This window comes from Orcinus orca, chromosome 15 (genome assembly GCF_937001465.1).
Source record: "Orcinus orca chromosome 15, mOrcOrc1.1, whole genome shotgun sequence".
In the NCBI taxonomy this organism is placed as follows: domain Eukaryota; kingdom Metazoa; phylum Chordata; class Mammalia; order Artiodactyla; family Delphinidae; genus Orcinus; species Orcinus orca.
The window spans coordinates 18,803,741-18,828,849 of record NC_064573.1 but is presented as its reverse complement, the minus strand read 5'-3'; the positions used below and the strand labels follow the sequence as shown (position 1 = coordinate 18,828,849).

The 25,109-nt window shown below is 37.5% G+C and overlaps 1 protein-coding gene across 31 annotated transcripts in view; it reads right to left on the bottom strand.

Moving 5' to 3' along the window:
• TCF4 (transcription factor 4) overlaps positions 1–25,109 on the bottom strand; it is a 361,473-nt gene that overhangs the window by 113,452 nt on the left and 222,912 nt on the right. For 19 of the 31 annotated variants that reach the window (XM_004266118.4, XM_033421470.2, XM_033421468.2 and 16 more), the window contains 2 exons: positions 14,325–14,454; positions 13,790–13,839 (listed from right to left, as the gene is read on the bottom strand). The exons of 3 other annotated variants lie outside the window; for them this stretch is intronic. In XM_004266118.4, the coding sequence (XP_004266166.1) occupies positions 13,790–13,839; positions 14,325–14,454 (180 nt within the window). Of the gene's footprint in view, positions 1–1,448; positions 1,930–13,789; positions 13,840–14,324; positions 14,455–25,109 lie in introns of those variants that run through there. 9 more of the 31 variants (XM_033421466.2, XM_033421472.2, XM_049697639.1 and 6 more) reach the window with 2 other exon arrangements.

Genomic DNA, 25,109 nt, shown 5'->3' with positions numbered 1-25,109 from the left:
CATTGGTAAAAGAGATGCAGGCAGGAGCCCATCAGCTACAAATTGTGGGCACATGGGTCATTTCTTGATCTTAAAACTGTAAAATACAAAGTGATGATATAATCCTCAGGAAATGGCAAAGGAGAAATAGGTAAAAGGCAATGTGGTTATTTTAGAATCCTATGAAATAATTTGCTTTCTTTAGGGGACAAGGAAAGAAAAGAAGCTACCCCTTGAAGACGGGCAATGAAAGGGTTAACAGACATATGCTGTATAATTAGGAGATGCATTAATGATTATGAATAGTAAATGATTTGGCGCAAAGAAAAAAATTTTAGTCAAAGGGACATGTACCTATCTTACATGTTTATTAGTAACTGTATATAACTAGAGAATTCTGCTATTAAGAATCTTGCATTATTGGTGTAAATACTTCCAAGGGTACATCAAATTGTAATCTTTCATATGACATCCATCAAACCAGGCTGGAGATTTTGACAAACATTAAACACAGTAAGGAGGCAATTATGTATGCATGATTTAATCTGCAACTAATTAATATGCAAATTTATTCATATGTTAGTTACTAAATTAAAAATGCAAAGAAGCCCTTATGGTGATTCTCGAAATTTTGCACAAACAGAACATTTAAAATGTAAGAAAAATGAAGTTTTTTAGAAACCTATAACACACTTTTAGTGTCTCCAGAACCTGTTGCATTAAGAAGACTCAAAAAAATGTTTGTTTAAATACTAGATAATAATTTAAAAGGTGTGCTAATTTTATGTGAGAATGTGGGAACAGAAAGGTTAATCAGAATTCTCTCGAACTCTTAAGAGATACACTCTAATTACCAGACAAATGGTATTCTATTTCTAAGCTTCCTTCCCTGCTTTTAGGGTTGTCAAAAGTTGGTCATCTTACTGATATCTTGTACAAATGGTTAGGGGAATAAATAGTATATGAAAGCGACTAGATATATTGAAAATTCCAGGGTAACTTTGAGACCATTTGGTGCTCACTAAACACACAATTCACTCCTCAAGATGGCAACTCGCTCTTTTTGCCTTTGGGGAACAGCTCTTTGCAAACAGAGGAATGGGAGGAAAATCTTGAGAAATTCTCCCCAACTCTCTTCCGAATGAATCCTTCAAAGAAAATAATGCCACTAACCCAAGAGCCACAACCTCCCCCCAAAAGCAGAAGGTAATTCCGTCTGAATTCAATCTGGCTATTTTAGTCCTGCGTTTTCCAGACAGCCCAAAACGGATTTGACTCTTTGATGGTAGATGAGGGATGTGGAGTCGTGTCATTTAAAAAGATCTTTGGATGTCTGCATACTGGGGAATATCCACTGAAGTGCATATCTTATCCTTGGGCACCGCTGCCTTCTGCGAGAATCTGATTTCCCGGTGATTTCCTAGTGATCAGCAGTGAGATTTCGTGTGGATCACCTCTGATCTGATTACCTTTTTCATCATTCGAAGTCCGACGGGCCATGTATACAGCTCCTGGAGCTGGCTCTGGGAACAGCGGTAGTGGCCTCAAGAAATCAACGCAAGTCAACTGTATGAGGAAGCACAATAGCGGCGTCTACGGCTCTTCCTAGGGCACTGAACTCTCACCCACGTTAGAAACAAAAAAAAATCGCCATCAGTCGCATCGCTGCCAAGTGACACACAAAAAGGAAGTTAACCATTGGTTGTTACTTTTATTCACAGTCTGACTCTGATCTCCCAGCTTCCCTTCGCCCCTTCTGATGCCAAGCGGGCTACAGCTTGCCCATTTCATTTCAACCGCGGCAGCCAAAAAAAGCACTGCCCCACCGCGCAGCGACAAGCAGTCTGTTTTGATATTAGTACCTCAGTATGAGCTAGCAGAGAGTCAGATGTCCCCAAACTATGTGCCCTCCCCTGAGGGACTCGGTCCCGGCCTTCCTTGGCCAGAGAGATGGTGAGCCTGCCACAAATCCTCAGCTCCGAGAGCACCGGGGAAGGGAACGCACCATCCACGGGGCTCAGGCAGAAATGGCGAGGAGAGCCTCTTCTGGGGAGAGGATTCCTGCCCTCCCATTTAACACTTGTGTCTAACTGGAAATATTAGCTCGGCTTCTCTGCGCTCCCTGCCAGCCAGCATTCAGGAGTGCAGACTGAATTATGTAAGGAAAGGAGTCCTTTTCTTACGTAATTAAATCTTAGTAGGGGCTAGTTAAGTAAACATCAGATTTTCTTATTTTTCTTTCATAAAACAAAAGAGGTCGATGTGGGATTCAGAAGAATACTTTTTTCCCCACTGATTCTCAGAGAGGGAGGGAGATGGTAATAAAATCCTCCCTTTCTCTCCCCCAAACACTCTGCTCTCTTCGCTAAATACACTGAATCTGCCTTTAACCTGGTTTAACCCCTGAATGTGTCTGGAACATGCTCGTTCTCTCCAGCCTTAACGGATCAGGTTTTTTTAGGGTTCCAGTGAGGCAGCCGCAGGTGAGGAACTTGATTCCTGGGCACTGCAGGAATCTGAGAGGAAACGAGGTATCTTTAAGTTTTCCAGGTGACTCAATTTTGCTTGTGACCAGAACTGAACATAAAGCTTTTAAAAGCTTCAATGTACACATTTATGCGTTCATTACACAGTGTTAAATCTAATTTGTTCTTTTTACTGTCACAGGAAGCACATGCTTAAAGCAATCTGTTTCCTCATGTGAATGCTTTCCTGTCTGTTTAAAAAAAATTGCGACACACTTTACCCTGAGTAACCAAGAGGTGATCATAAATATCCCTAAATAGCATTAAACAGATATGAAAGACATTAACACTTCCAGAATGCCAAAGGAGTATTAAAAAAAAAATTCTAACAGATGCTCCTAGGTCAAAAAGTGAAATGTGTGTTTCCTGAAAAAACACTCTCATCAGAATCATAAATGAACTGGGAGAAGTGAGGTGTTGCTGAACAAACCAGGATCCTCTTGGTGAGGAACTCGGCAACCCACTGCCAAAGTGCACTTGCCATAAAAAGCCAAATGGAAATGGAAGTTTGATGAAAACCAATATCCTTTGTAATCCACAAGGTGGCAATGACTACAAATGAGGGACGACTCTTCGAGGAAGAGGTCCAGCCAAAAGGGACCTTTCCTGAGGAACTTAACGCGGGGTCTGGTTTTGCTGTACATTGAAATTGGCTGGGAAGAGATATTTGTTGTGAAATGTATCGGTCATGCTCTCTCTCCTCCACCCCCTTTGGCAGATGTTTTTTTTTTCCCTTTAAATGCAAGAATTCATGAATCAGCCCTTGCAAAAATTGTTTTAGGTTTCCCACAGCTGACAAGCAAAAAATACTTTTTTTTCCCCTAATGAATTCAGCAATGGCATTGAGAAAAAAACACATTACTAGGCAGCAAAGGCCAGAATCCCCCAATTCTTTGACTTTCCCTGAAAACGTCTGTTTCAATAATCCTGTTTAATGTTAGAAATGGACCTAAACAGTCCTAAACAAATCGAACTCTGTTTTACTTTAGAAGAGAAGCAAACTGCCACACGCACCCACCTAGTCAAGGTATCTTCGTCTTGTCAGATGAAGTCAAAACCCCAGGCCTCACCGTGGCTTTTTATGGGTACCAGAGCCAGCCCTACAAAGGGAGACCCGGGCATCACTCGGGAGCCCCGCTTCTGGCCACTTACAGGATGACGCTGACAGAATACGAAATCAGAAGCATGTATCTCCTTATCACTTAGAGGCAGGGCTGATTTAGGCATAAACAAATGATTGGCAGAGAGAATCAAATTATGAGGACTCCGTCATCTTGGCCTGATGTCCTCTTTCAAAAGAGAAAAGATGGAGTACACCCTTCCAACACAAACTTTGCTGAGCGATTGAAGCTGGATGATTCAAAAGGCTGACTAGGTGTCTTGGACGGATGGAGATACTATTGTAAGGACAGAGAGGTACAGAGAGTGCTCCCTGTATTTCCTAAGTTGAGAAAAAGCAAGTGGCCTCCATTAGGTAGAATTTTTCTGAATGCACTTGAGACCCTGGTCTTAGTTTTGCTCTGTTGCTAACAAGCTGCATGTTTTTCTCTAGCGGTTACCCTGTTACGTTGCCAGTGCGCTTATCACAATTATCATTAGCTGTTGATTTCTAGGTACCTACAAGGCCTCAAGGCTATGCTAAGCACATTATATATTTTTTTGTAATTTATTTATCACAATATCCTTAGGAGGTATGTATATTTTCCCCATTTTTCAGGGAAGTAGTCAAGGATAATTACATCATATGCCCAGAGCCAGGTGGCTAGTAAGTGGCATAGCCAACTTTAGAAACCCAAGTGATCAGATTCCATGCTCTTAACCACTAGATGATACTGTTTCTATTACAGAAATGCTATTCTGGAATGTCTGGATTTTCTAAGGGATCTGCCTGGGCCAAAGTGGTGCATAATAACCAGTGACTTAGAGGTATTGAGGGTCATTCTACAGTGAGATGAAATTTCTGAATATTTAATTTATTCCACATCATCAAATACTTGTTAAATGAGCATCAGCCAGCCTGTAGAGAGCTTCTGGTCTACAAAGTAGCTTGCAAAGAGCTACAGCCTCATGGTTAAGGACACAGAAAACCTTGAAGGCTGACTGTCGAGGTCACCATCCCAGCTCTGCCACTTACTAGCTGTGTCACCTTGGCCATGTTTCTTCACCTCTCTGTGTCTCCGTTCTTTTATGCGTGAATAAACAGTAGTACCCGTCTCAATTGGATGGTGTAGGGATAAATGACTGAATAGATACAAAGTGCTCAGTGTGTGATGCAGAATCAGCACTGTGTTAAGGGTTTGTTAGTATACCAACATCAACCAGCTCACTAAGCAGGCACTATTTCTACCTGTTTTATAGACCACAAAATAGGTTTGTGACCTAACCAAGGCCACTGAGTGAGTAAGTAGAGGATATTAGACACTAAACTAGGAAGATCTCTTTATTTCTAGTGGTGTTATCTGTACCCTACTCTACCACTTTTATTACTATATTCATTCACTGGAAATATATTTTGAAGTGTTACGCAGAAGGCAGTGGGTTGAGTTTCTATGGGACAAAAAAAGATGTACATAAAACAAGAAAGACCTTTACTCTCTTCAAGGTGATTACAAGTGAGTAGGGGGATTCAGCATCTCCATAAAAAACCTAAAGGACAAAACGTCCCTGTGTTACACTGGGTGTGATTTTAATTTTTTGAATATGTACAACTTTCTCCAAAGGCCAGACCTGCTCTTTAAAATGCTAAGGCCATTCCCCAAATTGGGATGTGAGTGACACTACATTGAATTGTTCAGTGATACATGGCATGTCTGGCTTTTAGTTTAGTTGAAAAATATGCTTTGAATAAGTATAAATGAAGAAAGAAATGAATGAATGAATGAAAACTTCTAAAAATGCTTTTTGCCCCCTCCCACCTGGGTGCTCCCAGTTTATTATAGGGTTCTGCTTAACAGCTAGATTGTTGACGTAATTTATGAAAGGGAAAACAAAATAGCATTGTTTGTAAAATAATTACTTATTGGGGTTTGAATTTTGTAATTCCGACTATATCTGCTCATAACAGATATGCTTAATTCTGTTTTCTTCTGCCTAGCACTATCGACTAAGCTACAGATTTTATATGGCAACACCTTGTATACATTTAAAAATAAAATTCACATAAAGGTACTCTATGAGGAACCCACAGGTTTTGGTACTGAAATTTCACTCACCAAGCAGATGCCTTACTATTAAGCATGACATAAGTGGCAGAACGTGTATCTTTTTATTACATAACAATACTTTCAAATACTACAACAGTTACAGAAATAGGTTTATTTTCCTATTTAGCTTCAAGGTTGAAAACATTCAAACTGATTCAACAAGTCTTCATCACCAGGCCATGAATATTCTTTTAAAATCTCAGTTCCAGGAGAAATGAGACATGAATTAAGTACTGCTGCATCCTTAGACAAATTTTATTTTTATCTCCTCTGCTAACATCTCAAGCTATTCGACTTTCTTACCATAAAGCCCCAATTTTTATACTCCACTTATTACTGAATTATTTTGTACTTCAAATTTGTTTCATAATGAGCAAGCCTGAAAATATTATTGTACCCTGGGCTTATACACCTGAGCACCTGTGAGACAGCCGCATTCCCCAAACAGGGTTACTCGAAAACATTACCGCTCAGAACCAGCCACCTACTTGAAACTGCCTTCTCACAGCAGCTAATGACACAATGATAAACTGTGCCAATTGGTAGAATGAAAGCCATTACAATATTATTATAAGTATAATCCAGGAGGCATATTTAGAATGATATGGGCTGGGAGGGAGGAGGCCGCGGGAGAGAGTTAGAAACTCTGTCTCAGATTATATCAAAATAATTGCTCCAAAACAGCATTTTTCTAAAATCCCTAGACGGGAACAGCAAGTGGTGACAGTGACAGGTTTTGTACGTGCATGTAAGGCAGGTACCACAAGGGTAATTTTTCTGAGAAAACGTAAGTCTTTCTGAGTCCATGTTTCACAAAGGAAATGCTTTTTCATCACCATGGCTGAAAACAATTGACAGAGGGCAACACACCAAAAAATTTTCTTTATACTTGGCTACGAAGGGGGCTGCATTAAAAAAGTCCCCATTCTTCTGTTGCACTGAACACTCAAAATAAATTGAGTGAAATTTAATCCACACACAGATCCTCCTCTGATTACCCTAGAAGTAAACGCTTATGGATCAAGTTTCAAGCCTAGCAGAATACTGATGATGAATTCCTCAGATGACAAAATTAGACTAGAAAGACAATAGTGGGTGCCTGTAAAGCACGGAAATGGAATCCTTAAAAGGTTCTGTTCAAAATCGAATTTGCACGTTCTCTCGGAATTCAAATCGATGCTTCTCCTTGAAACTTAAAGCATCTTTATTTCCAACCCTGAAATTTTCCAAAATGCAGAATCTTCTGCACTACCTTCATTTCTCTGAAGAGGGAGTATAAGCTCTAGCAAAGCAGGAAACTCCTCAAATAGCTCTGCACCTATGCAACAGCTGTAACTAAAAAAAAAAAAAAAAAAAAAAAAAAAATCAGAATCATTCACATGCTGCTGTTCTGAGATAAAATACCGGAGTATTTAAAATTACAAACTTTGCACCGAATTTTAGAAAAGCTCTCATTCCTTTTAAAATGAGCATGTTCGTGTATACACACATACACTGGGACAGTTGAGATCAAGGCTGAGAATTTCACGTTATTGCTTTGAAATGCAACTTTATGTTCAGTTTAAGAATTCAGTGCAATTTATTAAAATAAAACAACACAGCAAGTGTCTGTCAACAGCCTGATAGAATCTAACCTGCCTTAAGAAAATAAAACTTTGCTATTTTTGAAGAAACTCTTCATGCCTTTCAGGATTATTCCTACATATTCATTCTGAGAGCATCTTATTTAAAGTCCTTGAATTTCTATCTGACTTTGATTCATGACTTTCAAACAAAAAATTTAGAATTGCTTGAAAGCAAGAAGGCACACCTTGAAAAAGCAGAGTTGTCAGTAATCGGGGGAAAAACTGAGAAAATTTTGCAATGTTAGAAAATAAGACATGTTTCAATTGATGAAATATTAAAAGTTTAAAATGATATTCAACCGAATATCAAGCCAAGCATCTCTATCATTCCACAAATACAAAATAAATGCACAGTTAAGCCAGACGCTGCAGAACAAGTTTTTATAATTTCGAAACACTCACAAGCCTGTCATAATTCTCTCTCTAGGTAAAGCAGCCTTATAGCAGCTTCTTAGCTTCTTAATAATTAAACCACTCAGATGGAGCCCAGGACTTCACACCAAAATGTACTCTTCAGTAAAAGTGAGAAAATAAGGTTCAAAATAACAGTTCCCTGAAACGTATTTCTCCTTTCTCAACAAACGAGTCCAGTTTTACACTAAATGCTATTGTTCCGAAATTTCAACAGAAATCTTAGCGGTTGAAATATTGAAACCTTGGTTTAAAATAAAAGAACACATGGGGGTGAGAGGGGAGACATCATTTGTACCACCTTAGAAGAGCTTGCTTAGTAGAATAATCAGACAAAGCTGGCTGAGAAGGCGTCTCCATTGTGGAAATAGCTAGGTGGTTGTGTCTTGTTGGGAGTGTTTCAGGCATACATCCTTTTCATTTGTAAATATAATCCCAGCCGAGCTCAGAAATACACAAACCTTTCACCCACAGTTAACTGAAGAGTTTTTCTTCTCCCTTATGTTTCTTCTCATTTTATATTTAAAATATACACACACCAGAAGACACCTCTTTAAGGGGAGCAGAATTGGATTTCAAGACAGGGAGGATAGTAGAAGAGAACCCTCATTATTGCAAAATTTGGAACCAAAAATATAGAAATCTTTTAGAAAACTCCTCAGAGATTCGAACGCCTAATGGATTAGGTGTTGTATATTTGTATGAATTTTATATGCTTTTTGAAATATTTTTAATGGAATAAGTACCCCCAATGAAAACTTAAATATAGATTCTCCTATAACCAGCAATTCAAAAAAAAACACCTTAACTTCTGTAACCTATAACTGCAGTGAAGAGGAAAAGACTGATTAATGTACATGCTAAACTTTTGAAGCCTTTGGTTTAGTGACTTCAGTATTAACTGAACAAAAAATAAATAAATACTTTCTTTGTGATGAATATTTTCTCGACTTTCAAGGTGTTCCCCCCAATGTCACGTTACATATTCTGTGTGAATTCTGTGAATAATTCTTTTGCCCTATTTGTGATGATTTAATTGCATTATCCTTTACCTTCTTTCTGCCTATACATTTTCATGACAAATAAGCATAATTTTAATATCCACACTTCATATTTCAATATCACTCATTAGAAAATGGGCACGCTATGTTTAAAGTTAACTATTATGAGCTATCCTAACATTTTAACGTAAACACCTACAGTTAAACTTTTTCACAAAGTATCTACTTCTCTAGGAATGAACTTTGAAGAGGCCCCTCCTTTTATAGCTTATCACACAATTGGCTTCTTCTAGACTTTTCTACACAGGATGGTGCCCAGGTGGCTGACACCTAGTTCACTTTAGAATCAACATAAATTTTATTTTAGCAAAAGTTGTATTATCACTCAAGTTAAAAGTTTGTTCTCATGAAAAAGCATCATTATGATTTCCTTAAGATCAATTTCAAAAGTGATGGGGAAATTAAGTATTTTAAGTACTGAGGCTTTCAATCATATAAAATTTCTGGGCTTCTAATAAGATAAAAAAAAAATTACCAACTTCTCTTTTAAATTGTTTGTGATTTCTTCAAGCATTTGAGAAAAAAACTTTTTTTTCTAAAAATAGCTGAGGGTATAACCTCAACATCATGTTTGCAACCTTCAAATATGAAGGTTTTCATATAATGGAAAATACAGAGAACAGTTAATGCTGTCAGCATTATCCAAGTTTTCCTCATATTCCTAAAAATCTCTTCTGTGAAAAAATGTCTCATCCAGACTTTAAGATTTTATTTTATTTAAAAATTCTTTCCTTAAAAAAACTGGTTATCCCAGTATCTCATACACATTGCGTTTTTATTTTTCGAGTCTACCTAATGATTAACTCATATCTCAAATTTCCTTGGAGGATCCAAATCTTATTTTAGATTCTTTAAGATAGTTGAAATTGTTTTCCTTAAAATTCATGTGTTCAAAATTATCTCTGATCACTTAATACAAAGCTTGTTAGATCTTCCTGAATTTAAAGGCAAAAATCAAACCAAAAAACAACTGCAATTTCACAGACTTTCTTAAAAAGTGCAGTTTGAAAGAAAAGATAGCCTGTAGTAAGAAAAGTCATAGACTATTTCTAAAGATAAAACTTCATATTTCTAGAGAATTCTGAAGTTTCAGGGATTCTAACTGGGGATCTTAGTGAGACTGTCACTGAAGTTTCAAAACTGAATTAGAAGTGGAGACAAATTCCACCAATGTTTGAAGTAGAATGGTTGTAGTTGTTAATAGTTTCTGGTTAAATGTGTATCATTTTGAAACATTCCAAATTATAAGAAGATGAAGATTTTATGTGTTTACATATTGGTGGGCACACTAAAGTTTCTGAAAGACAATGTCTTTTGTTTCTGTGTTTTTTCTGTGTGTTTGGAAAAAATATTTTAAAACAGCACCAAATAAAAGAAAATTTTTTTTGCTTTCTAGATTTTAATGCTTCCATGTTAATTTCTAAGAATCATGGACATTTTGTCAAAAAATGTGATTTAACGCGGTATAATTTTCTCTGCACTAACTCATGATTCAATACGTATGACAATTAGGCTATACAAAGATAGGAAATTTGCTGGACGGAGCAGTAAAGTTGAAAGCTATTAAGTCCAAGATGATGTATGGCTTCAAAAAAAAAAAAACAACATGTAGAAATTGAACAAAGAAGTTCACGTGCAAATGCAAGAAATTAGATAGGCAAGATAAATCCTCGCATCCACAAAAAAAAAAAAAAAAAAAACAAAGCTATATTGTTAAAGTCCCATCAAAAGATGAGGGCTGTAAGACATTGAGATGTAGCTGAAAAGAGCAACATACTAAAATGGGAAGAGAGAGCACAAAAATGTTCCCCAGTACTAAGCAGGGCTCCTGTGGGCAATTAGATAGTTGTCAATTTCACACAGCCTTTCCTTTAAAAAAAACATCACCCCAGCCCTAACTACAGGCCTCTGCTCTCCAAGGGGACAGACTCCCTTCCCTCCACTGCGCCTGTGCATTGCGACCCTGCAGGCTGGTTCTTCCGCCGCCCTATCACTGTCATGCTTCCACAGTGACTCGAGGTCTCTAGATGCTGCGCACAGTACAAACACATTCAAGGATCCTGCCAGATCCATGGCACAATGTTGGGCCAGGCTTATGTTTTCTCTCTCCCACAGATGCTGCAGTTATTTTCAAAAACAGGGCCAGTCCAGCCCCTCACTCTCCCAATTTCCTGCAAAGATCCAGACTAATGGCAGCAAGAGAAGTCCAGTCTCTGTCCCCTAGTCCTGCCATAAATAATATCTGATTACAGATGTTACCGTTTAAATTTTCTTCCTTTATGTAAGGAAGAGAAAGGGCCCATTTTGAAAAGAAGAAGAAAAAAAAGTGAGTTGACAGAACAGATTGTGACAGATTTATTACTATTTATCATGGTAAATATGTATTGAAGAAAACATATAAATGTCTTTATCTAGTCATAATCACTCCAAAAGAAACCTTGTATTATCCCCAATTTTTTATTTGTCATAAAAATATTCATACATATTGAAGTAAGTTTTAGAAGTATCTCATGGGATAAAAATTATTTGAGCTTAAAAGAAGGACTAAGCATGGCAGAGGTCTAAATATACAACAATATAGATCTACTGGGGCAAAAGTGTTACAGTATCTAATACAGATCGTCTCTTTAGATCAAATTGAAATACATATTTTGTGCAGTGATAAGGCGTGTGGATTCTGTTATCAGTAATAAGCGATCCAATTCATGTAACAAAGCTAACATAAACTAAGTTAAATTGCTATTAAAAGAGAGCTGAGATTTGTTTAAGTAATGACAATAAATAGATGACTGGATTCTAAAATCAACCAAACTAACTTCTTCTTGCTTAAAACAAACAAACAAAAAACCAAACAAGTGAAAAAATAACAAGGATAAAATTTCCATTTCAACTGAGTTTTCCTCCTTATCTTTCAAAAAAGAGTTCCTTATGGACCAAAATACCAGAATGTTCCTTAAGGACAATTAAAACGTTCAGCCAACATAAATTCTCAAAGAAGAGGAAACCCTAAACTGACCACCAAAAGCCAAAAATTAAATAATACAAACGACATTTTCAAGTCCTGATTTACTGGGAAGAAAGGAAAGATACTTTTATGCTTCTGAACATATGACAACATATCAGCAACACATAATTGTCTTAACAGCAAAGGAAAAAACTATACCAGTGAAATTTTCCATAGTGGCCAGTTAGCTCTACAGAAATACTTAAAAATTTACAATGAATTATGAGAACTTGTTGTTGACAATGATTAAATGGATAGATAATATCTACTGCCACACCAAAGCACTCCTTAGAAACTGTGTAAATTTCTGCATAATTTTAGCACTGGAAAAAATAAACTAAGTTTATTTGAATATGAGGCATAAACAGTGTACTATAGCTTTAAGTTTTGCATGGCTTTTAGAGCAAAGAGCTATTCTATCATTTTAGAACATTCAAAGGTCCACTTATTGTATTTAATACTGTCCGTATTAGGTTCAGGCATGTTTAAAATGTAAACAGCTGTGAGGACTATATCATTTGAAGTTGTCATAAAAGCTATTAAAAGCTAAAGTTTCATCTACATTAAATCTACCACAAATTTCAAGCTTAAAATATGCTTATAAAAACCTGCAGGGATATTAGCCAATTTCAAGACGACACAGAAATTCAAAGAATAAACCACTCAGTATGTTTTTAAATGACTTACTGGTAGTCCAAAGCGACTATTTTACACACCACTGGCAGTTTTATTTACACAATATTTTTATATATTTATGGATAATTTTGTGACGCTTCTTCAACATTACCGAGTCTATGATAATCAGCGTACAAAATTTGTTTTTTCTCCCTGATAAGACTTATTCTGATATATTTGCTTAATAATTTTTTGGATGCACTGAACTGAAATCAAGTCAAACACACAGGTGTTTGGGTTAATCTAATCTCAGCACATTTGCAAAACCTATTATTCTTCTAATTTATTAAAAATGAAATAAAACTAATATGCGAGCACTGATTGGTAATATTATTTTCAGAAATCTAAATATAATTTTATTTTAGAGTACAAGAATTTATAAGGCTCATTAGCATACTTTTCAATGAACACTAGTGCCCTACAGAACACAGAATTAAATTAAAACTATATATATATATATATATATAAAAATATATCATAGGCAGGAAGGAAGAACAAAAAAAGGAGAAAGCAAGCAGGAGACAAGGAAAGAAAAGAGAAACTCTTAGTTTTATTCTACATAAGGGGGAAATTTCTAGAAACAGGTCAGTTCTAAACAAAATTAAATTATCTAGGAGCTCGAATTTGAAAAAAAATATATATATGGATTGAAAATAAGATATCATGTATTTAACTATGATTACAACCAACTTTTGCTATGTTGGCAACTGGAGAGACCACAGCAACCCCTCCTTAGAGCACCAGGTATTAAAATGACCCAGAATGCCTTTGGTTCCAGCTGGATTCTTCTAGTTGCCACCTGGTATTCCAGACACAAATGGCTACTGATGCAGCTACCTTTGCAGCCTTTATTCAGTCCCCTCTCTAGAAAATAGAGACATTCTCCCTGCACTCTGGGCTGAAACCCATGTAAATTTTTCCTAAATCCTCTCCACAAATCTCCTTTCGTATGCAAATCCATAAATCATCATAATACCAACAAAGAATTTAACCAACACGTGAAACTAATACTCATTCTCCTGAAAGCTCTGTGCAGGTAAAACTCCGCGAACTTCAGGCACCTTTTCAAGGCTCTCTTCAGAGCTTAACCAGCTGAGTATCAACACACCCACCCCGTCTTCCAGGATATGCAATTAATCACTCCAACATGGGTCAGGTGGCTGGAGGTGCCCATTTCTACCTCGGCCACATTCTAGATAAACACACCGCTCTGGCGGATGGAACCTCATTTACTGCTATCTCCTTGGCATCAATACAAAGCAGAACAAAATAAACGATATACAAAGCAGAAACAAGCAGTACTTACTGAAGATGGCAAACCTGGAGGAACTTTTCGAACTTTCTTTGTCTGAACCTCTGAAAGAAAATGAGGAGGCTGTGAGGTCCCCTGCATGCCCATTCTCCTAACTAAAAGAGATTACACCACGAAGCCATTTAGATTCGACCAGATTTTCTTAAATCGTGACTTTCGCAAAATGTCGGTACCGCTATCATCTTTTCTTCTGGCAGAAATCAAATCCTGCCTCTTTCATAAAAATGAAGAGATTTAACTTTTTAATGCTCTGGTTTTTAAAAGAGGTTCCTTAGATGGGCGGCCAAGAGAAAACAAGAAATAAGCATACACCAAAATAGTTCTCCTGCTACTGTAAGTTAACATACCCACCCAACGTATTACTGGGGTAGGGTGGTGGGAGAGTCATGAGCCCGACAACTGAGTACAATTCTATGGTTTTTTGGGGGGCGGGGTGAGGATAGTTTGAGAGGATGATATTAAGAAAGAAAGAAAAAGAAGAAAAAGCTACTAATAATCACTCAGGCATTCAAACAGAGGAATACCTTACCCAGGGCACTACTGTGAAGAGGCCTCCTTCGGGGGTTATTGCTAGAATACTGATAATACTGGGAACCAGGTTTGGTGGGCGAAAGGGTTCCTGGGTTGCCCATATCCATGTCACCTCCAAGGAGACTCTGCTAAAAGGTTAAAAAGGAAAAACAAACATATAAGGTTAAGTTTTTACATTTGCCACCCCCCAACTGATTGTTAGTACTTAAACCAATGCAATAAAGGAAACAGCATCTGCTAAGCTGAAACAATTAAAACCCAACATGACAGAAAGCGAAAGAAAAGCCCTCTAAGAAGCTATCCCAAAGTTTGTGAATTTTAAGTTCTTTACTTTGGAGAGGAAGGTAGACAGTGATGTTCATTCAATGAGATTTTCATCTTTTAAGACGACTAACATTTTCATCTTATAAGTAAAGGGCATTTATGCAAGGCTAATATTTTCTTTATCTAGAGATAGGCTCATATCTGGGAACTAGCCATGCCCTTCCCTTAACAAGAACCAGGGAGAATCTGATTTTTCGAACGTACACCATTTCCCCCTGCTGCTCACACTGGGGGAGAGTATAGATGCTCATTTCAGCTGGGAGCTCTGCTTCTCTGCATGACCCTCCACGAATTCACACAGCACCCCCAGAACAGAAAATGCCAACTGAACCAGGAGGAAATTCAAATCCTCACACTGACTCTCAAAATTATAGAAATAGTAGGCATTCTAAGCTAACAGGAGCACATTAAAGGACTTCAGAATGCCCTCTTGAGGACTGTCAGAAACTAAAACACATCCCCACAAATGAAACGTTTACCTGAACACTAGAAAACTTTCCCAAATATCACTAACTTATCATGGCGTGAAAAATCACTAAGCTTTCGAAAATGATGACATACGAAAAATTATATAATAATATCACAGTCTCTAAAAGCTACGTAGAAACTTACCCATAATATATAAATCGCCTGATTATACTCTGCATTGAACACATTGTTCTTTTAATTATTCTGATATGCAAGAAAACCAGTGTAGATACTACCATTTATATTAAGAACAAATTTACTATTTAATAAAGAAATTTTAGAATTAAGTACTAAAAATCTAACTTTATCGTTACTTGTAATCAACTTTTACTGACTGAACTAATTACTGTCCTTGATAAAGTACAGAATGTGTTTTCCCTAATCTAAATTCTAATCACCATGTCACTCACAACAGACTTAGGGATGCTTCACTAACACACTATTCACATGCAAAATACTCTAAATAGGCCAATTATGACTCTGCCCCTGTTCCCTGGTTAACCCGCTGAGAACTGAAAAATTTCACAAGGCAGTCACCAACTAAAACAAAGGGTCCTTGTTTTAAATTAAGACAGTCTTTTTGATTCCTAAATAGCTCAACAAAGTGGCATGTCTTCTAGTGAAAGCAGTTGGTCAAATATGACCCATAAGCTGGAAAATCAAAAATTCAAACCTCCCCTTTCCACCACCATATAGCTAAATATCATAAAGAGAACCTCTCTCTTCCAAGGAGGGATTTTTGTGAGCGCTCGATGAGTAATATATAAAGGACTAATCAGCTACTGACAAGCTTGCCTTCACTGCTTCCAGTTTAAGACTTTTCCAAGGGACACATAATAAACATTACTTTAAAATAAAACTTCGAGGATGGAAGGACATTTTGAGTATCAACTCATTTCAAATATCTTAATATTTACCAAATACCTGATACAACCAGATCATTTACCAGACAAAAATCTGACATCCGAATATTCAATTACTGCCTCTTCCGAATTTAGGAAAGATAACAAAATGCAAGGCAATGACAAACTAAAATAGAGGGCTCTTTATAATAGTTCTCTATAAATCAGGAATCCAACAGTATAACATCAAATGATTTCTTTATCACTTTAGGAGTGGCATTTAAAAATTTTAGAATCTCAACCTGAAATTTCGCTCTTGGTAAATCTTACTGACAGTCTGTTTACTTAAGTCCAAGTTTTCTTTGCCATTTCCATCAATAAAGCCATGAATGATTTAAATCACAACCTCTTTACAGTTTGGGAAATCTACAAATGAGCCTTCATTTCATTGGAAAGAGGAGTTTGAAAATGATATTATCGATAACTCCGTAGTTTAGACATTACCCCTATTTCTGCAATTTTCTTTTTCTAAAATTATACGAAATATTCCAAAAAGGGCTGAGCGGATAGGTCGAAGTGCTTGCCTGTCATTTTAATGAGCTTACCCATTGCTTAATTCTTGTTGGTCCTGGTGGCAAAGGTTTTCCCTCCCAAGAAAGTAGATGCATTCAATAGGTCGACATAAAAACAAACAGGCTTGCTGTGCTGTGTTTGAGCAGCATTCACAATAGAGCTTGAAAAATATAAAATGATAACTAGATAGCTAACTGGCTGTGGCTGACCTCATTGCTGTTAATTTTAAAGAAAGTCATTTCATGGGCCAGTTGTAAGTAAATCACGCATCCAACTCTTACATGACATGAACTATGTATAGTGACACAGGACTGAGAGCAGACAGCACTCACAAACATTTAGTGGCTCGTGCTAATCTTTCTTTTCCTTTTTTTTTTTTTTTTTGACAAAGCACATTCCTGTTTTTTTCTTTTTAGATCTGTTTGTTCCTTTTTCTCTTTTACTCAGACAATAGAATCATTCTTCTAAAGCATACAAAAATAAGCATTTCCTCACACTTAAGGGAGGCTCTAATCACCCCCCTAGGGAAAATTAAGATATAAATATGTGTTCCTATTGTAGAATACATTTGTAAATGAACAATGACCATTTACTATTGTCTGGCCTTTACCTCACGCACTGAACTCTCTTTAGCTATGAGAAAGATAAAAAAATTTTTTCCACCGGCTGAAAACCTGAGTTTATGAATTTTAAAAAGTTAATGCCATTCAATTTAATAAGTAAATTAAATATTGCACAAAATAGACATGGCACTCATTTATATACGAATTTACCCACATGTATATATACATATTTATATGCGCATGTATATAAGTATATACATATATACATACATATCTGAAGGCAAATTTATACTTAGCAAAAGTTAAGTGCAAAAGCTAAAGTCTACTTTCAAAACGGGCAACGTTGCCTTAACCAGGATTAGAAAGGTTTTAGGGTTTTCACATTGTGCAAGCTCATGCTCTGCGGTTACGCTGGGTCCCAGTAGAGAGCTGCCTTAGTCTGCCAGGAAACACTGGAAGCAAGATGTGGCATCTCGCAGAGCTAACCTGTAAATCTTAAAGCCAGAGTTTAGCATTTTGTTTAACTGCCTGCAACGTGATGCGCCGATCTCTTCCCCTTATTCGCTCCTTATTTTCTTCCGAAGACCAACCATTTTGACTTAAAATACCCTAACCAAAGAATAAAATGTACTGACTTTGTCAACTCGATTTAAACATTTGGGAGTCCACCCTCTGCAATCAATGCTTCAGCAAAGACCCAGTCCCAACATAGCCACTCAAATGCCAAATGCAGCCATTCTGTAAGGGGCCCTTTCAATGAAACGTTTTGTTTCACATCAGATCTGGGTCTCAGACTATTTTTCTAACACATTCTCAACCCTGCTCCCTATTGCTTTTGTGGGGAGCTTTTGTAACATCCTTGATCAACCATCGAACTTTACTTATGCAACCAAGAATGCAAACCATGAATTAAACTTGGGTAACGAAAAGCAGCATATCTCTCAAATTAGATTTATAACTGAATGGTAATCAAAAATAGAACTGCTTCAAGCTTAAATGATCAACTTTTTTCTTGTTAAACTAAAATCATCTCGCGCTGAACTATTATTTCATTTCAGTCAGCACTTTAAATGTAATGGGTGGGTGGTACATTTCTAAAAAGGAAGATTATATTTACCCTTAATTATAGATATGAGAGAGATCAGAATACGACGAATGCTGCTTTTGGGCTTATAATTAATTCACCTAATAGGCGAATGACCTTGAATTTCAGAGTTGGAATCTGGGAGAGAAAAAAAAAAAAAAAAGAAGTCGGGGTGGGGGGGAATCTCTGGGGAAAATCAAATGTGACCCTGGTTTCTTAGGGTTTTCTCTGATTTTGCGTCACTCCCATTACGTTGTGATCCGATATCAGACACAACATCTTGGGGGGATGTTGGAGAACAGAGAAAAGCAGTCTCAGATGAAACCAGATTAAGCCCCTTTTCTGAACTATTGCCAAATGCTTGTGAGTCTAATTCATGTTTGGGTATTCTAGTACTCACACAGCTGCAATTCCATTCTTTCATCACAAACCTAAGTAATGTATAGTGGCTTTGTATAGCGAACTGACTCTTTATAGCCAGGAATTTTACAAGGCTTTCTGTTAATACGGAAATAAAATTCTGAACCACTCTAAGACTTACAAATGCGGGATATATGTAGAGGGATCTAATAGACTGCAGGGCCAAATGCAAAATATACATTGAGAAAAATTATAAATTAGATTTGTTTAAAAAACTTAATTCGCAACCGAGGTCACTTTTACATAGTTAATTCTGCACAGAATTGGGTTTTCAAAGACACTGCTGAATAAGATTCCTAACAGCCATGGGGAAGTTTTTGCAAATCCCTGTCGAATAGCTGCTGCTGAATTTGCCATTTTGACCACAGAAGGGCCATTGCTGACTTACTACAGTAGCAGGAGGGGGTGATAATTTTGCTGCTGTTGGCACTTACTCTGCAACCCAGAAGATATCTCGCACCAAAGGGCAATGAAGAACACAGTATTTCCACCTGTCCGCTTTTGAACTTCAAAGCTCAAAACTGAAGGTCAGTCTCTGGACAGTCTTTATTCCTGATACCTGAAGGTCCAGGAATATACCTTTACAGTTTACTTTGATTTGGTCTTATGCTTCAACAAAAGAGGACTCGGGAAACTTAGATAAGATGGCAAGGATAACTTTCGTAATCAGGGACTTAAAAGATTGCTGTTACACTGGAGAGAAATGCAAATTATTAAAATTATCCTTTAGCAACGATTTTCTTTTAAGGACTTTGGTCAATGTCTGTCATTTCTACTTTAAAAGTATAATGTGAATTGTAACCAATCAGAAGTTGAATCCAAACCTTTTAAGGTAAGATGGAGAGCTTTGAGGTCGGACAGAAAGGTCGAACTCTAGCTCAGAGGCATACGAGAAATGTGAGTGGCAGCTGGTTATGCAATTGCTCTAAACCATATTTTCCTCCTCTGTAAGAAGGGAATAATAAAAGCTCTATCACAGAGTTAACAGGAGAAGATGAAACAACATATGTACAATGTCCAGCAGAGCTGGAGTCCAGCACACAGTTACTCTCCTTCCTCCAATTCATGGCCCCATATTATGATGCACTGATTATTATTTAAAAGATTCCTCAAAAGTTGTGAATGTCAGTTAGACCCCTTACACCACCTTCAAATGAAAAGTATATACTGAGATAATAATTTTGAAAAGTCACTAGTAAAGAACTGAAAAAGAGTTAAATATGGCAGTCTCTATAAACAGTGATGACAGCCTCATGGCCTAGAGCTACGCTGGCAAGAAGAAATGGCTAGTTTTCTTCCATGCTTAATAAAAAACTGGCCAACAATCAATCTCTATAATTTCAGCTTAAGTGGCCATTTTCCTGGAACTGCCACAAGGATTTACATCAACGGCTCATTTCATTTTGCTCTTTTGCAAGCATGAGCAAACTGCTACTGTTAATTCAACTATACGTGAGATCAAAACTAGTCACAGTTAGCCAACTGGGTATGCAAAAATAAGAAATGCATTATATTTGATAGAATTTGATCAATCATGTGATGTTAAATGAATTCAAATTCTTACTACATTAGCCGCTGAAAAATGACATCAAATAAAGTTCAATTTTGTTTTTCCCTTTGCAAGGCCAATTACAGGCACTGAATGGCCATTATGTGGTATTTTTCGAGTACAATTTAAAAAAAAACTTTGCTTCCCCCAAGACATCACAAAAAATAAATGCACTTCACAGTTTTGGTTGGAAATTCGCATAACTCCTAAAGAATTCAATTGACCTTGAACAAAATTATTCATTTTAGTAGTGATTATATTTCACCATACATTCAAAAATTCAAATATATTGTCTTTTCCTATGAAGACACACACCACCTTATATTTAAATGTTATAATGTGATGCAAAGGTTGCCATGGTAACTATACTTAATGTATATAACACAGTAATAGTCAGGTAAAAACTCATGCATTTTGGTATGGAAATTACAACTGCCCAAGGGTTGACAAGATTTATGCATTCACCTGTTTGACTACCTCTCAAATTAAAAAATATATATATATACATTATTTATTGTATACAATAAAGTGAGGAAGTCATTCCTTGGTTTCTGAAAATCCATTCTGGAATCCCAGGTCATCTATTACATATTCAAAAGAGGATTACATTTGTTAGTGAGAAAGTAGAAATTCAGCAAAAAGAAAACACAAAAGCGAAGAGTAACCTACAGCATAAGTGGATTTGAAGAAATCTTATATAAACAATATAGAATTTAAGATAACTACCTGCTTTTCAGTTTATGCACCTTCTCAATTCAGGAAGTTTATTTAATATATAACCTGATAAGTATGCCGTAATCACTACTTGCCTTAAAATGTTTCTCTTCAGTAATTTTGTTCCAAAGTAAAAACAGAACAAATTTGAATAAGACCTGTTAACATACTAGGGAATTAGCACCATTTCTCCTATAAATATAAACATGTGGCTATATTAAATGTGCTGAAAAGTATATTTGGCCAGGTTGCTATTTTAGTAAAATAAAGGAAGAGTGACCTGTCACATGTCATTCTTCTTCATATTGGATGGGAGAGGTTCCACTTCAAGGTTGTTATAATACCTTCCCCTGTAAGTAAGAATCTATAAAACCCATTTTCACATAGAGACTGTTTTTCTGGAGGACAGGGGCCAGAATTTCATTCTTCCTGCTTATTAACCAGCAACTCAAACAGGTGCTCATATAAAGTCGAAGAGCCAACGGTATGAGATTTACTAAAATAAAGTATCCTGATAACTATCTGAACTTGTACATAAGATGACAGCCTAACCGCGTGACATGAGGAAATGGAGGGTATCTGGAGAAGCAGCAAATACATAATGAAATCTTTTTTTTTGAAGATATTGTATTCTTATTATGTAACTGCTACACTTCCACTTTTTATTTATTTATTTTTGGCTGTGTTGGGTCTTCGTTTCTGTGCGAGGGCTTTCTCCAGTTGCGGCAAGCGGGGGCCACTCTTCATCGCGGTGGGCGGGCCTCCCACTGTCGCGGCCTCTCCCGTTCCGGAGCACAGGCTCCAGACGTGCAGGCTCAGTAGTTGTGGCTCACGGGCCCAGTTGCTCCGCGGCTTGTGGGATCTTCCCGGACCAGGGCTCAAACCCGTGTCCCCTGCATTGGCAGGCAGATTCTCAACCACTGCGCCACCAGGGAAGCTCCCCATAATGAAATCTTTGAATCATCGTGAAATTAAGTCCAGACTACCCTTCCAGAGTGACACACGGTCTCCTGCTTCAAGAGGTCTGCGTTCAATGAGCATTAACAGTTTTCCCCCTAAAGTTCTCTTTCAGGAATATGTGGCATGAAGGCCAAATTAGTTTATGTGGTAGTTAACGAGGCAAAGACTTATCCATATCTTAAGTCCCCAAGGAGCCTCGCACTGAGATCTGCCATGGCAAAGGCTCACTAAATATTGAAATGGATACAGAAGAACCGTTGCTGTTGATCAAGTTGAGGACTTAAATAACTATTCTGGTTTTTTTTGTTGTTGTTTTAGGATAAATCTATTCCATTAGTCATTCCTACTACTGTTGCTGCTAATAATAATAATAATAACAGCAGTAGTAGTAGGGGGGAGGAATAAATTAGGGGTTTGTGATGAACAGATACACACTACTATATATAAAATAGATAAACAACAAGGACCTACTCTACAGCACAGGGACAGAATATTCAATATCCTATAATAGCCTGTAATGGAAAAGAATCTGAAAAAGAATATATATATACATATATATATATATATGAATCACTTTGCTGTACACGTGAAATGAATACAACATTGTAAATCAACTATACTTCACTAAAAAGTTGTTTTGAAAAGAAGGAAAATAATAATAATAATAGTCGTAGTAGTAATAGCAGTAACAGGACAAGGAGAAGGAGGGGGGATGTGGAATGAGAGGGGTGGTGAGGGTGAAAGGGACAGTAGTAGCAGCTACCATAACTGAGTGTCTTCCACGAGCCAGGCACAATCGCAGCTCCTTTACATACATACTAACAAGGCAGAAGATGGGACCCCAATGGACACACGGGGACATTCAGGGTGGAAGCGTGGCCTCATCAATGCCATGTGGCTGGCAAGTGGCAGAGCCAGGACTGGAGTCCAGTTAGGCTTGACATCAAAACCTGTGCTTAGCCTCTACCCCACACACTGCCTGCACTCTGTTCTGTGCAGTCGGGCTTTCCTGCCCTCACTCCCACCATTAAAAGGAGTCAATCTCTTTCTCTGCAGTTCATCTTAACACCAAATCTGATCTCTTAAACTTAGTCCAAAGGCGCTTCTAAACTCAGTCATGTAGGGCAGGCCTGAGTGTGAGTGTCACTTACCCCCGCATAACCTTGTACAATGTGTCTAACCTTGGCAGGCCTCAGGCTCCCTGTCTGAAAAATGTTGGTATTATAATAATACTACCTGTTGTAAGAATTCACCTAGATAATCTAAAGTGCTTAGCAAATTCCTAACACTTCCTGAGCCTTAATTAATTGTATATACACAATTATATAATACATATAAAATATATAAAACATGTATTATATGTAAAATATTTTATGATATATGAATCCAATATATATTATATAACATGATTATGTTAAGTTAAAATGGGATATATTATTATATACAAGCAATACACATACATATTTGTACAAGGAGGGTAAGGGTGTTCGAGGGTGCCTTCATGAACAACTGAAGTCTCAGTTCTTCTGAGATTGCCCACTGCCCTTGCTTCTCCACTGCCTCTTGCCTTTCACCTTAATTTTAACCTCTTATCTCTAACCTTGATTTCCATAGTGTCATCAATTATCTTTTCTAAGGAGGCTCAAATGCTTTTTCTTTCTTGTTATTTCTTTTCCCCAGTCTTCCCTCATTGCATTCCTCTCCAATTTCAGTCCTCCTCCTTCTAGACTTTTCCTTGCACTTCCTCTGAAAAAATTCACCTGCTGCAACATTACATGTTGAATGACAAGGAAGTATTTACACATCTGATTTCTCCCTTGTAGTCTGGGGGCTCCGCAAGAGCAGCAAATGAGCCTCAATCGTCTTTGTATTTCTGGCCTCTAGTACAATAGGCCCTGGTACATAGTTTGTCCTCAGTAAATGCCAGCTGGATTAAATAATTAAGTAGTCGATTAATTAACTAGTGAATATGCTTACATGAATGACTTCAAAGGTCCCCATCATGAAGATAACTTCTCCATCTCTATCCTAGTAAACATATAACTCTTACACCTGCATATTCAGTCCTGTCCTCAACTTTTTTCCTGTGCCTCTGGACTGCTCTTTAGGAGAACCATCTACCTTGTAAGTGCTTCATAAGAAACCTAAAATTTGACCCTTAATACACAAAGGGCTCAACACATCTTTTCCACAGAACGTCTGCTGCTTCCTAATTATTCTCTCAGTCCTTCAAAATATATTTGAAGAGGCAGAATTTGTAGTCTATGAAGAATTTAGTAGTATGTTTGTCTAAACACATGCATGAAGGTTTACACTTTTTAAAATCTGTGATTGGTCTGGGTGAAAAAATGGCTGGACTTCCCTAAACATGGCAAGTTGTCAAATGGTTGATCCCTAAGAGGCCAGGTTCCAGTGAGAATCTGGAACAGCTGGGGTAATGCAGGCACTACCTGGGAGCTACAGATTCAGTGATGCCACACGCCTCCAGCAGAAAAGACACTGCGGGAAGAGGGACAAAGACAGCGAGGAAAAGAGGGATGGATTGTGGAGAGTTTTAAAGGGAACGGTTACTCTGGGGAACAAACAGGAAACAGGCTGGGAGAACTTAAAACAGCTGGCTGAGCTATTACTCTTCCTGAGTACGCAGCAAGGAAATCGAAACATGTTATTTAGCACTGGGATTCTAATTTCTTGACTACGGATAGTAGGATGGGTCAGGATCAGAAGATAGTAGGTACTCAATGCAGCTGGTGGAAATGGAAATGGCCACAGAAACGGAGACAGAACTAGAGACAGAAATAAGATAATCAAGGCGATGACTTAAGACCGGGGCTTCAACACAAGACAAAGTTTTGGTATATTTCGTCACAGGAAGTGACATGACCTAACCTTTCTTAGACTATCCATGCGCAATTTGTCCGAACTCTTCTGATTATGTTAACTTTTCCAGAGCGGCACCACTAACTACTAAGGACAATGTTCTAAGACCGAGGTCAGCAAACATATCCTTCTATTTTTTTTTTTCTTTAAAGTCTTTATTGAATTTGTTCCAATATCCCTTCTGTTTTATGTTTTGGTCTTTTGGCCACGAGGCATGTGGGATCTTACCTCCCCGACCAGGGACTGAACACGCACGCACCCTCTTCATTGGAAGCCAAAGTCTTAACCACTGGACACCAGGGAAGTCCCAGCAAATATATTCTTAAAGGGCCAGGGAGTAAATATTTTAGTCTTTGCCAACCATGTGGGCTCTGTCGCAATTACTCATCTCTGCTGTTGTGGTGCC